The sequence below is a fragment of the Malaclemys terrapin genome, chromosome 10 (assembly GCF_027887155.1).
Source record: "Malaclemys terrapin pileata isolate rMalTer1 chromosome 10, rMalTer1.hap1, whole genome shotgun sequence".
Lineage (NCBI taxonomy): Eukaryota > Metazoa > Chordata > Testudines > Emydidae > Malaclemys > Malaclemys terrapin.
The window spans coordinates 28,566,239-28,581,665 of NC_071514.1; the positions used below are offsets into that span (position 1 = coordinate 28,566,239).

Genomic DNA, 15,427 nt, shown 5'->3' on the forward strand with positions numbered 1-15,427 from the left:
CAAAGCAAGGGCTACAACCAAGAGAAAATCCCTTCAACACCCCTGTGACCCACCAGCAACAAACTTGTGGCACTAGGTTTGTTTTGCAGTCAGAAAGCCATTCTGGAATCCACTGAAGTCTACAGAGTTATTCCGAGTTAGAATTCATCTCTTTGTCTTTGAAAAGTGCTTCCTCTGGCAAACTCAACAGCTTTTTCTCTAAGCTCTGCCCCAATGAGAGCACCCACTTTCGGGAATCATATGAGAATGCACTACCTGTAATGATTTCTATAAGAGCTGACCTTCTGACCTCTCTCTACAATTTTAAAATGCACTCTCTTGGTGCCCAGTCCTGCGAGGTGCTGAGCACTCTCAAGTCCTATTGACTTCAGTGGGAGCGGAGAGTGCTCCACATCTCTTCAGATCAGGACCCTACAGTTTGGGTAGTTCCAAGGAAAGCTCTCCTATGGTTCCCCTGATTCTTCCATAGTGTTTCCCAAAACTACTCACAAGGACCTGTTATAACAGTTCTGCTTTGAGTTAGTGGCAATGTAAGCTTTTGTAACAATTAGCTTTATTGTATTCATGTCATAGCTGCTTTATGTGCATAACCAAACTGATCTGAATTTCTGTTCTTTATCTATCTGTTTAAACTTTGCTATAACATAACTTGGGAGCCTTTTCCTGTGCAACTGGAGAATGGAAGAAAGACAGCAGGAAGTGAGAGAAAAGACTGATAGCCAGTTGGAATTAACATTTTCATATCCCTTCAAGGTTCGGAGCTAAGGAAAAGGATTCAGAAATGGTAAGACAAGGACTGTATGGTTCAGGGAGTTGAGGAACTGGAAACTGGTTTATGTTAATATTAGCTATCTCTCTGTAACTAGAAAGTGAGGACCTGTGCGAGGGTGATTATGCTATTAACAAAGCTCCTATGATTTTCTTTCATCTAACACTCCTCCAATCCCCATTTTAGGACAAACCAGCACAGATGGCTTCTCAACCAACCTACAATGCAGTGAAAGGGAGAATGCTGATCTATCAGCCAGCCTAGATAAGCCTCCGGCGGTCCTGACATCCTACAGAGAGCATGATGAAAGAGACAGAGTGCCAAACCAGGGGGCCAGTCCACAGCAATAACCCACAGTTCAAGTCACTAAGCTGTGCCCAAACCCATGGCAACCTTGCTGTTTTCTTACTGGCAAATAAGATGTCTTGAAGGGAAAAATGAAGGGAGATAAACAGGCAAAGATTAAATCAATACATAATAGTGACACAAACAAACTATGAGATATAAGAGCTCTAAAAATCAAAATACATTTTATTCTGATTAATTTAAGGTGCTCTAAAGTTTTTGATAATACTTATTTGGGAACACCTGAATAAGTCATGCATGGCTCCTTTGCCTTCCCTCTGGGTAATACAGTCATCGTACATTAGGCATCAATTTCTTGGCAATAAAAACATCACAGCATCTCAGCTCACACCAGCCAATATTCTTTATGTAAGTGCTCATTATATCCTTTTTTTTTAGTAATATGCATTCTGGGCAATCAGAATCTATTAATCTTTACATCAACATTTTACATCACAACAAATGAAAAATTATTCCCCATTTCCCACATTGGGCCCTGTTAAAGCAATACAATAAATAATTATTGTTACTTTTTAATCATTTTGCCATTTGTAACTCTTCCAGTTGTAGGAGCCGGTGCACTTTCTATAAAAATATACGGCACTAATTTTTCTATCATGTGTCATTTCACTTGTTGAGTTTAATGACAACCAAACCCTGGCCAATTAAAACAACCAATATCATCAATTCAGACTGTGTATCTATACTACATGTGGTCTTTCAGCCAATATATTTTATTTTATATTTGTGTATGAGCATGCTTATATGCACAATTAATTTCATAGTATGCTATAATAATCCACAATAGCATTTTTATTTCAGTGTTGAACAATACCAGAAATACACTGAGTTGAATCCTGACTCCATTGAAATCAATGCTTTTGCCATTGACTTCAATGGAGCCAGGATTTCACTGCAATTTGGTTCTGCGATTGCTTTGCAGAGTGTCTGCTGTTTAGGATTTCCTAATGAAGTTTGCCATTAAAACTCTGCCCAGGAATGCTTCATTTTGTAGCTTTTACTTATATTCATTTAAAAATATACAGAATCAAGAAGGCTTGAATCCATCAGAAGTCTTGACAGGCTTCAGACGTTTGATTCAGGTAACTATAAAACTAACCAAGCCAAATTATCTTCAGCAGAAAAGTGTCTGGAGGAAATACAGCTCTCATGAAATAAAGAATACTATATGCTTTGCCTCTGATTTTACTCAACAAGTTAAATTGGTTTTACTGGAAAAAGAAGAACAGGAGTACTTGTGGCACCTTAGAGACTAACAAATTTATTAGAGCATAAGCTTTCGTGGACTACAGCCCACTTCTTTGGATGCATATAGAATGGAACATATATTGAGGAGATATATATACACACATACAGAGAGCATAAACAGGTGGGAGTTGTCTTACCAACTCTTTGAGGCCAATTAATTAAGAGAAAAAAAACGTTTGAAGTGATAATCAAGATAGCCCAGTACAGACAGTTTGATAAGAAGTGTGAGCATACTTACAAGGGGAGATAGATTCAATGTTTGTAATGGCTCAGCCATTCCCAGTCCTTATTCAAACCGGAGTTGATTGTGTCTAGTTTGCATATCAATTCCAGCTCAGTAAACCCAGGTGGTAAGAGATATCTGTTACTGTTTAGATTTCCTATGATCTGGGGCAATACAGAGGTAACAGCAAAGATATTGTCATATCTAAAACACTGTTACCTCTAAGGATTAAATGGAATGCTGGCATTTATCTATTGCTATTGCTTGTGTTTTTAGTGTCATGTGTGAACAAAGACCAGAACTCTTGTTTTCCACTAGGAAGGTTAATCTGAATTTGACAAACTTACATAGACATCCAGGATCTCGTCTGTCGGACCGTCTGCTAAAAAGGACTCCCCTGCAGTGCTTGAGATTTCATTTGGACGTTTATATGTGAATGTAGTCCCTCCTCCTTCATATCTCCCGGGTCGATCAATTGCCCAGTTTCCATTGATGATGGACCGTCCTGATCGACTCCGCAGTGCTGTCAGGGAGAGAAAAAAAAACACACACACACAAATGCTGATCACAAGGTATCACTTTTATATACTAGTTCTCAGACTGTTAAAGGGTTTTTGAGGCAAACACAAACAAATTCACGTAACTGGATTATGCTGCTGTATATTCTCTGACTTCATGGAATCAGGCAGTATTGCTGGAACAGAAAATATTGCAGATAATATAAATACTTGTGCAAAGAAACCCAGTCTCAAAAACCTGACTCTTATTTGAATATGTGAATTTTATTCCGCAGGAAGAGAAAAATACAAAGCTACAATAGAAAACTAATTTTTCATGGAATATCATGTTGTGATTTTGTCTCAGCCAGCCAGACGGGTACATTGAATACACATGGATAACGGGGAAGTGGTTTCCTGAACTTCCTCCACATCCACGTGAATCTTTATTTAGTGGTTTGGACACAGTAAAGCACTGAAGTGAATACAGATTATCACAACATCTACACTATGTAGAACCACTACCACCCCTACAATTTATGAACCAGAAAATACTTTGGTTTGCCAAATATTCCAATTATTCTTAATGCAGCCTTTGGCAAATCTTTAATTTTCCTTTACAGAATACACATTTTGCCAAACATCTGCAAAATTCTGTTCTGTAAAACTGCTTGGGGTGACGGGTATCTGCAAACACCATTGTTCCCTATCCGTAAGGGAGACTAATTCTACTAATTCCTTTTTCTGCCTAGTCTATTTAGATTGTAAGCTCTTTGGGGCAGAAACTACCTCTTATGTTTGCCCAACACCTAGTACAATCATTGTATTACTATGACTTGTGCCTAAAGGCCCAAACAAAACTGAAGCCTCACTGTGCTAGGCACGGTACATACATAGGCGCCAACTTTCCCCGGCGCTGGTGGGTGCTCAGGCCCCCCCGCTCCTGGCCCCGCCCCATCCTTTCCCCACCCCTGCCCAACCCCCATTCCAACCCCTTCCCCCAAATCCCAGCCCCAACTCCACCCCCTCCCTGCCCCTATTGGACCCCTTCCCCAAATCTCTGCCCCTTCCCCGAGCACGCTGCGTTCTCCCTCCTCCCCCCTCCCTCCCAGCGCTCGCCACGCGAATCAGCTGTTTCGCAGCACAAGTGCTGGGAGCTAGGGGGAAAAAGCAGGCACATGGTGTGCCCAGGGGAGGAGGTGGAGGCAGAGCGGAGGCGGAGGTGAGCTGGTGCGGGGTAGGGTAGGGTGGGGAGCTGCCGGTGGGTGCTAAGCACCCACCAATTTTTCCCTGTGAGTGCTCCAGCCCCAAAGCACCTGCGGATTGGCGCCTATGGGTACATATATATAGAAAAGAGAAAATCCCTACCCCAAAGAGACCACCCTGAGTCTACTATAGTTTAAGTGTAGAATGAGGTTATCTACCATTTAGGGAGATATATAAAATAGAACAATAGGATCCTATTGCATCCTTGAATGAAAAAATTGAACCTTACAGGGTTCTAAAGTAACTGTATAAACCCAAGACAGGGACCTGGGCACCACTCTACACAGCTCAATGACAACCTCTGCTCAGTGCACCGCTGCAAGAGTTCATAGCATTTGGTTTTGGTCACTGTTGCAGACAGGGTACTGAATGTGATGGACCCTGGTCTGATCTAGTATAGCATTAGATCAATGGCCACACTGGAGCCACACATTTACTCCAGATTCGGGGAGCCCTGAGCAGAACACCAAGGAGCCAGAGGGGGTAGGGCTCTTTCTATGACTGGTTCTCACAAGATTAAACAACAAGGCCCAAATTTTGGACCTCTCTCTTTTCCCATGACAGTGATTGCTGCTGACTAGTTTACCTTTGGGGAAGTAGAACAAGTATAAACTTGTTGGTGAAACCTACTTCTAGCAGAAGTCTCCATGCTGGGAACGTATAAGAAAATATTGTTTAACTGAATTATGTAAACAGTACTCATATACTACGGTTATATATAGTGAATTAATAATAATAGTCACTTATTTATTATTAAGAAACAATGGTAACCTTGAACTACCAGTTTTCAAATCTAAATCAAATGGAAATTGCGGTATGTTAGTGACATCAGGTCAGTTTGCAATGGTCTGCATCATACGTTGACACATATAGAAGATGAGAGACAAAACTAACTTTTATCTGTATTGCCTCTCATATCAGAAAGAGGTCTCCTTCCTAACTGGGGATGGAATTATGGGCAGAATAAAATGAATAAGTGCATATTGTTGGTTCTCAGTATTCAGTATTTTCAAATGGGAGAGTATAAGTATTCTAAACACCACAAACAAGTGGGTATTCCAGTTGGACAGGACTTAGGAACCCTTTCCGTAACAAATAGAGACAGTGCCAGAGATGCTATTGGCTCAGGAAATTGGCAAACACATTCACCAAATACATTTAAACAAGTGATATGTGAGGAATTCATGAGCGAGCGGCACAAGGATACTCTGCGAGCAGAGTACACACCATTGTGCTTTATTCACTTAGCTTATGTAAAAAAAAAAAATGTAATGGAAACAAATCTGTTTACCTTTAAAAAGAAATTAGTAGTGACACAATACAGGTTTCAAACTACATAAATTGCAATGAGGATATTAGATTTCAGCCTACTGGGTGCCCTTCACTGTAAGCAGTGAATTTGATATATTTGTTTAACAAAATATAACTTTATAACAATGTGAGATAGCAAATATAAAAACAGTGATAGAAGTGTCTAGCTAAAGCCAGATTATACCTACACACGAGAGAAGGCATAAAGAAACCTCCACTTTGTGCAGGCCGTGTAGAGGTCAACCATCATTGTAATCCCTGCTCTCAAGGGAAGACAAAGACTGCTCTGTTACTATTCTTCTAGACAACTAATCCTCCAAAAGGGGCTGGGATTGGCAAGTACTCCGCTCTTATGCACAGAACCCAATGAAGTTTACTAGGTTTACAAAGTTTACAAAGACTAATAAGCTGCACCCCAGAAAAGGATGTGGTAGTAGGCATGCACCCACCTTGCATCTGAGCACTCCTGGAAGCATTCTGCCTCCTGGTTCTCCCCCTGGGGTGGGGTGGCTCTTTACTGCTCCCAGCACAGCACTATGCTCAAGGGCACAAGCAAGAACTTAGAACACTTGGTATCCAGCAAAAACACCCTTCACTGCTTATGGCCCAGATCCCACTCGCATTGAGGTAATTGGCCCAACTAGTGACTATGATGGTGCAGCATTAGGCCCCACAATAGTATATTAATTTTTATTGTAATTTTATCATTTTATTGTAATGTATGCTACATATTTTCTCTTGAGAAGTATTTTAAGTCCATTTGTTTCCTGGATCTCTTATTTTCTGACACACCTGTTACTAAATAAAGAATTTCTGTACCTACGGATGTTGGCTGACACAAATAATATATTTCACATAACTTTTTTTTTTAGCTTAGCCATACAAGTATATTCTCTTTCCTCACATATTTCTGGGAGGCAAAGTTCAGGTTCAACACACTATTAAATATAGATTATTATAAAATACCGACAGAAAGAAATGACTATAAGCAACATGCTATTTACAACTGTTAAACTTTAATTCAAACACCTGAAGTACAGGGCTGCTTTGCAAACTATATTGATCCTGGGGTTGCATCATTTTTAATATGGAACACTTCTAATAAAGGTTTAACTTTATGATCTGAATATTTTTCTTATACAGTTACTTTTAAAAAAATAATCCGCACATCAAGAGCTCGGAAATGAAAAAAGCGCTGGCAAAGATTAAATTATTGTTAATAATAAAGCTGTAGAAAGATGGCTGTCTGGAAACCAACAAGTCCATTAAATTTTAATTTGACATTCATCAGATGACAGGTTTGAAAGAGGCCTCCACATAAAAAAGGAAAATGTGCCTCTTACTGTGTTTTGATCACCTTGCATTTATCACCTCTACTGCCCTCCATCTAGAAATTTTATGGTGCTAATATTTTTAACCAAAGTATGAAAGAGTATAAAAAGCATTACCAGATTCCTCATTAAGGCACAGTCTACTGATGATTTCATCTACCTTATTTGTCAGCTTCTTAAATAAAACTGCATAGTTTATAATACCCTTCAATAACACTTTGCGTCGATTGTACCATACGTCTCAGACTTCAAATTCTCATCGCACTTTTGTTTGGGCTAGGAATTAATGGGGGAAAGCTCAATGTGATATAAAATAGAATCTGAACTTCGGGTGCCTTAAAAAACATTCATTTTTCCAAGTTCAGCTTTGAACACTTCTTTTAATTATAATGTTTCATAGCGCTTGTCCTGATGCTTGCAGATTCTATTCTGCTTCTCCTGCATCTGATGCTCAGAAGAATAGGGAACAATTTAAAACAAATAATGTAGCACTAAAGAGTGAAGTTCTGTAAACAACGGGTTCCTGCCCATTGATTTTTATTTATTTTATTTTTTTTAAATACATGGGTTGGGTTCTTTTAAATACATGGGTTGTCTTCTGGCTTCTGTGCCTTTAAGGCTTACTCAGTTCACATTTTCAGGCTTTTCTCCACAATCATAAGGGGTAGAAACTTACTTAAAAAAAATCACACCTGTGAATCCCAAATAGCCAGTGGCCTCCAGGAGCTGGTGCTTTAAACCATCAACTATCACAAACTAAAAATTGCAAGAGTTGACAAGATTGAAAATACAGTAAAATACAACTATAAAAAGAGTATTGGCAAGAGAAAGCCCTTTTATTTCCCTGGTCCCAGTCACATGACATACTTTGAAACAGACACAGACAAAAGATATAAACTGTGATTGCTGCAAGCCTGTTCCCCAGAACTGGTGAAGTATTAATTTCTCTGTGCTGGTTTAACTATGTTTAATTAATTGATTGAGCTGAGTAATCTAATGTTAATCAATAATCAAAACCAAACCCTAACATCATGTTGTCTATGTCTAGGGTATCATGAAGAATACACATGCCGAGTTATTACATAATATCAGCAAACAGCATAGCACATAGATGATACAAAACATTATGGTGTAACAATCATAGAATAGGAAAAGCACATTGAAACAGAAGGTATTAATGTACTTGCCAGTACAGAGGGAATATATTAAACAATGGATCACAAGAACAATATCGTGGGATAGCATCACATCCTATCATACGGACACACATCAAATCAGAAGAGAAAAAATGCTTTGCTGTGCATTTTGAAGAGGAATAAGTCTTTAGAATAAGCATATGAAATCTTGTAAATCCTATTGAAATGTCAATAGTAAAGATGCCAAATGGTTTTCAAGGGAGACATAATTCCATGCATTGGATTATCCACAGTGGGACACTTATTGTGAAGTTTAGGAACATAACATACTTGTTAGTTTGGAGATGGACTGGGTGGATAGCAGAGGACTCGTATAGCATGTGTAGGCTTGGAAAGACTAGATTTTTACTGGTAAATGTCAATAAACATTTATTTCACTGTACACACACAGCCTGATGAAAAATATTTCCATTGATAGTAATCAAAACATACAGATAGGCAAAGTAAGAAAAATGTTGCTTAAGAACTTGATTTTGATATATGATGTTGACAGTTTATTTTTTAACAGTTATAAAGCTTTAACTTTTTGAATCTCACCACCTACAGTCATTAAATAATTATTGTCTGACCCTCCCCATAATTCCATACAACTGTGAAAATTTAAATCAATTAAAATTGAAAAGGTGCTTAAAAATAAACCAACATCTGTCAAAATTATAAAGAATTAAAAATCAAATTCAGCTAAGCCTAAGAATATAGCAATGCCAGGTTCTTTTCCAGTTTAGCTGCCAATTGTAACCAATTAAATTTGTGTAACATTTAATGGTGAGTCTCATAAATCCTACCTGGTAATGTAACTGGCTAATTTTTTTTTTTAAATTAAAATTCTTGATAGGTTTTATTCTGTAGGAAAAAAGAGGTAAGGTTAATTACTTGTTAATTTATTACATTGAAAAAATCCATGTGCTGCAAGACCTGGCAGATGTTCCAGGCAGTTTGCCATATCTAAGGACAGAAAGGACTCTAAAATTCATACCTATGAATTATCTACCGACACATTAGCTCCAGCAGCCTTCATGTAATTCTAACTCCCACTGAAATCACTGGGAGTTTTGACTGAGGATATAGACCTCTCTCTCTCTCTCTCTCTCTCTCTCTACACATACACGCATGTAAAGAGGAACAGTATCTGATTGGCATGGCAAAGGTTTTGATTGTGCAGGTGCTCAGGGTAAGCATGGAGGTAGGACTCGTTTGCCAACTCTTACAAAAAAATTACTATAATCAAAACAATAAAAGCAATTTAAAAATGCAGGTATAACCCTGCGCTTCTTGGCTTCACGATGCAGCTATGGCATCTGGGCATCCCTGTACAGTTGCACAAATGTAATACATCTATAGCAATGGTTCTCAACCCACAGCCCAATCAGCATACAGCTGCGGCCCATGTCACATCCTCGGGGCCATACAGGTAGTATGGGATGCGGCCCACAGATGCGGCCCACAATGGTAAATAGGTTGAGAACCACTGACCTATAGGGTTTGAGTTGCAAGAGTGCTGAGCAGCTACAGCTCTAATTGTGGACAACTGGATCTGCAGGTGAGGAGCGCTTGTGAAAATCTGGCCCATTAGTACACACATATAGGAAAAAATAGAGTTTCCATTTTATTCATTCTAATAAAAGATTTTGGTATGGCATTTATGTACATTACCAGAAGTAGCCTATATAAAGTCAAGCACAAACTATAATATGGAAGTTGTACCTAGTTCAGTAATGCAAATGCACAAGAGAGCTTCTGAAAGCTCCAGAAAGAATATCAATATTCTAATCCCACAGGTATCTGCCTGGTGGGTCTTGTCCACATGCTTGGAGTCTAACTGATTGCGATACTTGAGGTGGGGAAGGAATTTCTCCCCCAGGCTGAGAGCCTGCGTGGGTTTTTTTGCCTTCCTCTTCAGCATGGGGCATGGGTCATTTGCAGGTTTAAACTAGTGTAAATGGTGAATTCTCTGTATCTTGAAGTCTTTAGACCCTGAATTGAGGACTTCAGTAACTCAGCCAGAGGTCAGTCGTCTATTTGAGGACTGGGTGAGTTTCTGTGGCTTGCAATGTGCAGGAGGTCAGCCTAGAAGATCACGATGGTCCCTTCTGACCTTATGAGAAATGGAACAGCATAACCAGAGTGCCCTTTGGAGTTCAGAGAACACTGATAATTTACAGATCCATAGAGTGATTTGGGATTCTTTTCCAATACTACCTTATAAAACCTTTTTTTTGCCAACTAGTTTACATTCGAAAACTTGGACAGGTGAAAAAAACTGTACACTGGCTGGTTATCTACCTTAACCCATTCATCCATCACTATAGTATGTAGGCTTTGTACTAATAAAAAGATTCATACAAAAATATTTTTCCCATAAACCTCTCAAAATCTGGCAGTAACATGGACAGAGTAATGTAGCTTATCTATTTCATATTCTAAGGCCCTTATGGACTGAGGGAACAATGTCCTAAGTCCTACTTAATTGCTTCAAAACCACATAAAATCATCACCAGATGGACACAATTTGATTACCCTTATATTAAAATGGATATAAAGTATGAGAATCACTCAAACATTTTGTTTGGTCCTGCCCCAGAGAGAGAGCTGTAGGGAAAGAACACAGGAAGATACAGGAAAACAAACAAATAACGGTGCCATCTTCAATGTGATTTCTTAAGAGGGATACTCCGGCTTGACTAGGACCTTCACTGACACCCTGTTGCTTGCTGAATAACCATATACAATCATAAAATGAAGGAATACTTCCTTTCTTTGGGGAGAAGACTGGGAGACTTATATTTGACAGGAGTGGGAAATACAGGGTGAAACCCCAGCCCCATTGAAGTGAATGGCAAACATCCCACTGACTTCAATGTGGTCATGATTTCACTCAAGAAATCCAATATTTATCCCAAGAAAGATGCACCATAGGCTAAATTCATGGGTGGATAGTACAAGGTGCAACAGCAAAAGGAGGAGCAGGTACATGTATGTATAAGGGACTTGTTAGACTGAAAAAGTCTTCAAGAAAAGAGAACCTAATTAGAGCAAGACCATCTGGGGCACAGTTAGAGCTGGTGTCAGAGCTTATTAAGACAAAGGGAAGGAAATTTAAAGTCAAGTCTGCAAGGGAGAGCCAAGAGCTGCACAGCACGCTTTCGTGGTGGCAGACAACAAGCATACTTGGCATGACCCGGTCAGTTACCACATCATTAAAAAAAAGAGAGAAGGTATTTTTAATGGGCAAATGAACAAGTGCTGCTGATTGATACAGCACTATGTATTAAATTAAAAAATGTGTTATCAATATAGAACATAGCAGTGATGAATTTTTGTGATAGTATTAAATAAGCACATAGCACATTTTCAGAATATTTACCATTAATCACACACTGATCACATTAGCTCTGCCATTGGCACACAAACTCACTACACTGTACTAAGCTGATACACACACAATCAGTATATCATTAGGCAGGAAATTGCAGTTTAAGCTCCAGTTTACACAGTGGAGCCCAACAGTATAGCACCTCTGGTGTAAATTTAGATTTCTCCTGACTTCTGTTGGTTACTTGCACTGCTTAAGTGGCATAATTTGCTAACTACTCACATTCATAACATAATTGAAACAATTTTGCACTATGATATCAGATTTTTAATATATTTTTGGTATTTATATTAAATAAAAGTAAAGTTTAAAATGCATTTTCTTCTGCCATTTAAAGTATCATTTTGGAAAAAACTGTTTTGTTTGATATCACAAAGTACTTCTGCAGAGACAGCTGTCCAGAGAATAGTTGCAGCAGATAATGCGACTACTGTTGATTAGGCTCTGTGATGAAAGAGGGGAGAAAGACACACAGTTTCCTCTTTACCAGTCATTTTCATATAGGAAAACCAGTTTGTAGTAGGATTGTTAGAAGTAAATCTACTAAGATTTATAAATTTGATGATGATTAAATATCTTATAATGGTATAACTGAGAAATAAGGATCTGATATGATGGCATCCCATGTAAGAGAACAAAACTAGTCAGATGATAAATGCCATGCATAATTTGGTATTGGAAAAATTAAATGAAACATATTTGACTTGTATTAGGGAAGTTCTAACAGTGCAGTTTAGTGTGTATCAGACCATCTGCTAATTTGAATAGTGAAGGTTAATAGCTCACACGTTGACCATAGTTATGCAGTATAACTTTTTAAGCCAGTGGTAACTTCTTAATGTCTGTGGACTATAGAAACTCTCCCTATTACTCTCCCCATTAAAACCTTTTAGGACAACAAACTTTTTAGTATTCAAATGTTACAAAATGTAGCATGCCTTCCAGTCTGCTGGGCTAAACACACATTAACAGTGTGGGATGAATAATCTGTTACATATCATTAAATAACAAGGCAAGGTGGGTACCGTCTAAAAACAACACGTAACATAGTACTTGGTAGCTAAGAAAGGGAAAAAAACAACATTTCAGGTGGATAAAGTGGCAAGCAGCCAAATGCCAAGTGCCTCAAGTATCTAAAAAGCCTTTTCAATTTAATAAAATGAGAGTATAAGTGGAGGTATCACACATGGATTGTCATGAAATAACTCTTTTCAGTGTTAGAAATGCAGTCGTTACTAGAACTAGAACTAGTTCAATGTTATAGTTAGAGAAATGGGTGAAATATCACTTGCTAAAATTTGGTGGGAAAAATTTAATATACAATTCCTCCTATAAATTGAATTCATTATTATTAGCCCTTAAAAATAAAATATTCAGGGATCAAACCTGCTCCTACTGAGGTTAATGGCAAACCTCCCACTGAATTAGATGTGAATAGCTTCCTACCCTAGCTCAAGAGCTAGTCACAAAATGGGGAGTATTCTAATCAGTAAGGATCAACCTATCCTTAAGAACCTGATCCTATAAAGCACTGGTTCCAATGGTAGTGGAGGGTTGCTAGCAACTCTCATGAGATGTTCAACAGCCCACAGGATTGGGCCCTAAATCAGGATTCTGCTACATAACACAACATCCCTTCAGGTCCTTTGCTTCATCTCCTCCTGTGCATTAGCACTATGAGGTCCCGGTCCATGACTAGGGCTCCTAGTCTGCAGACTTTGATGGCGGAGCCTCCTTAACACAATTTTCCAAAGACGAAGACCGTAGGGTAATAGAAATAATAATAATAATAATAATAAAGATCAAAAAAGGGGGGGAGATTTTCAAAAGCAAAAATGGGAGTTAGGTCCCCAACTATTTGGCTTCTTTGAAAATCCTAGCCTGAGACAACCTGTTGCCGAATTTTCAAAACTTTTTAGCATTTTCAAAGCTATTATTATTTATATTAAAGTAGGGTCCAAAGCACTCAGATTGGGATCAGAACTCTGTTTTGCTAGGTACTACACAGCCCCTGCCCTAAAGAACTTGCACTCTAATATATGAATAAACTTTAAAAAACAAAACAAAACACATGTACACTTCTGCACTTCCTGGTTTCAGCCAGGACCAGAAGCAGACGCACCAAACAAACCGCAGACACCTTTTAATGCGGTGTTTACAGCTAGGCTAAAACAGAGAGTGAACCTGATCTTGTGAGAGTTCCAGCTGATGTTCCGAAGCCTAGAGACCAGGTCCCGTCATATATGGATCCAAAACTTCAGAACCTTTTCAAACTTGAATCACTGAACCTTCTGAAATTTCAGCTCTGTCCTCTCACATATTTCCCCAAACACATCCAATAGTTCACCTCCTGAGAGATCTTCCTGTCTATTGAGAACTTAACAATATGCCTTTTAAGAATTTATAAAGAATCTCTCTCCTAGACATCAAGATTCTCCCATGACTTGCCCTCCTGCCACAATGTTTCCCAGCCACATTGCTTCTTGTTCTCCAGGAATTGATTCTTTATAACAATCATGACATTAACTTGTAAATTCCATTTCTAGGTCTATAGTTTCATTATTAATGCTGGTGATCATAAATTCATATTTTTGAAATACGCAGTAGGCAATAAAGATTCTATAAACATAGCACAAATAGAAATACAAAATTATGGTTTATAAAACAACAATCATATGAATATCAGTGGGACTATTTCTTTTCATGAAAAGATTAATCATTTATTTGTTTTTCTTTTTTAATTAAAATATTACATAGTGAAGCATAGTACCACAGGTATGTGCAGATTGGGAATAATTTTGTAAACAACAAAATAATTAAGTTTCAGAAAAATACATTATTTCTAGTTTATTATTCTGTATACTGGTGATTCTACGATGGAAAGTAAACTATGAAACTTGAATAATAACAATAAAAATTGCAATGTGGGAATTATCCAAAAAATGTTGAAGTCAAGGGAGTCTTTTCATTATCTTCAATGGGCTTTGGATCAGGCCTTATGTTTGTTTGTTTTCAAATGTTGCTATTTCAAGAAACGAGTTAATCAACACTGTATGTTGGGTGGGGGTTTTGGGGTTTCCTAAGTAGAAAGAATTCATTTGTGTGTGTTCCTGACTCGCAGGAGAACTGCATTTTCCCGCTAACGGTGCCCTGCAAACACCTGTCTCTGGCTTATGTTATCTAATTAAAATGAGTTTCAAATGTTCCTTATTTCACTTTTACCAATGAGGTACTTCAGTTAATTGTATACACCAGATTAATGTTTTGAAAGTTTTTCTTTATCTCTTACACAAATTAAAGAAAAAAAAAGATATCAACATGTACCATAAGAAAACTACCATGACAAGTATTCAGCAGGTTCTTTCATTTTGTGAAAAATGAAGTAGGAGATGTGAAACAACAAAATGTGGACATAAAATGAATGTATTGCTAAATCAGGCTCTCTTCATTATCCGAATGTCAGCTCTTGATGGTTCTGCTATCTCTTTGTTAGCATGTAATAAAATGAATACATCTTTTGTTGGTAAGTGAATTTAGTGTTGATGAAAGATGCTGGATTAACAGTTGTTGAGATAGTAGCTGCAAAGCATATATGATCTGTGTGGTGCATGGGGTTACTAAGACACAATCATCTCACCACCAACTACTGTATAACTAATAGGAATGCTGGTCAGACAAAGCAGTCCAGGGGAGCTGGATGGTGCACCATCATTCTTACTTTGAACAGAGAATGGTAAAGCCCAGGGTGACCTTCCCTGGAAACTGGATTCCTCTGTTCCCCGAGAGAACAAATGCAGCAAAAGCAGAAGGCAGCACTTCATACACTACTCCAACAACACGCCTCACC

The 15,427-nt window shown here is 38.3% G+C and overlaps 1 protein-coding gene across 3 annotated transcripts in view; it reads right to left on the reverse strand.

Moving 5' to 3' along the window:
• The window catches only part of THSD4 (thrombospondin type 1 domain containing 4), a 641,818-nt gene that overhangs the window by 76,189 nt on the left and 550,202 nt on the right, over window positions 1–15,427 (reverse strand). For all 3 annotated transcript variants that reach the window (XR_008446511.1, XM_054042518.1, XM_054042519.1), the window contains one exon: window positions 2,954–3,129. Coding sequence is in view for 2 of the 3 variants with exons in the window: in XM_054042518.1 (XP_053898493.1) it covers window positions 2,954–3,129 (176 nt within the window). In the remaining variant the exon portion in view is untranslated. The remainder of the gene's footprint in view (window positions 1–2,953; window positions 3,130–15,427) is intronic.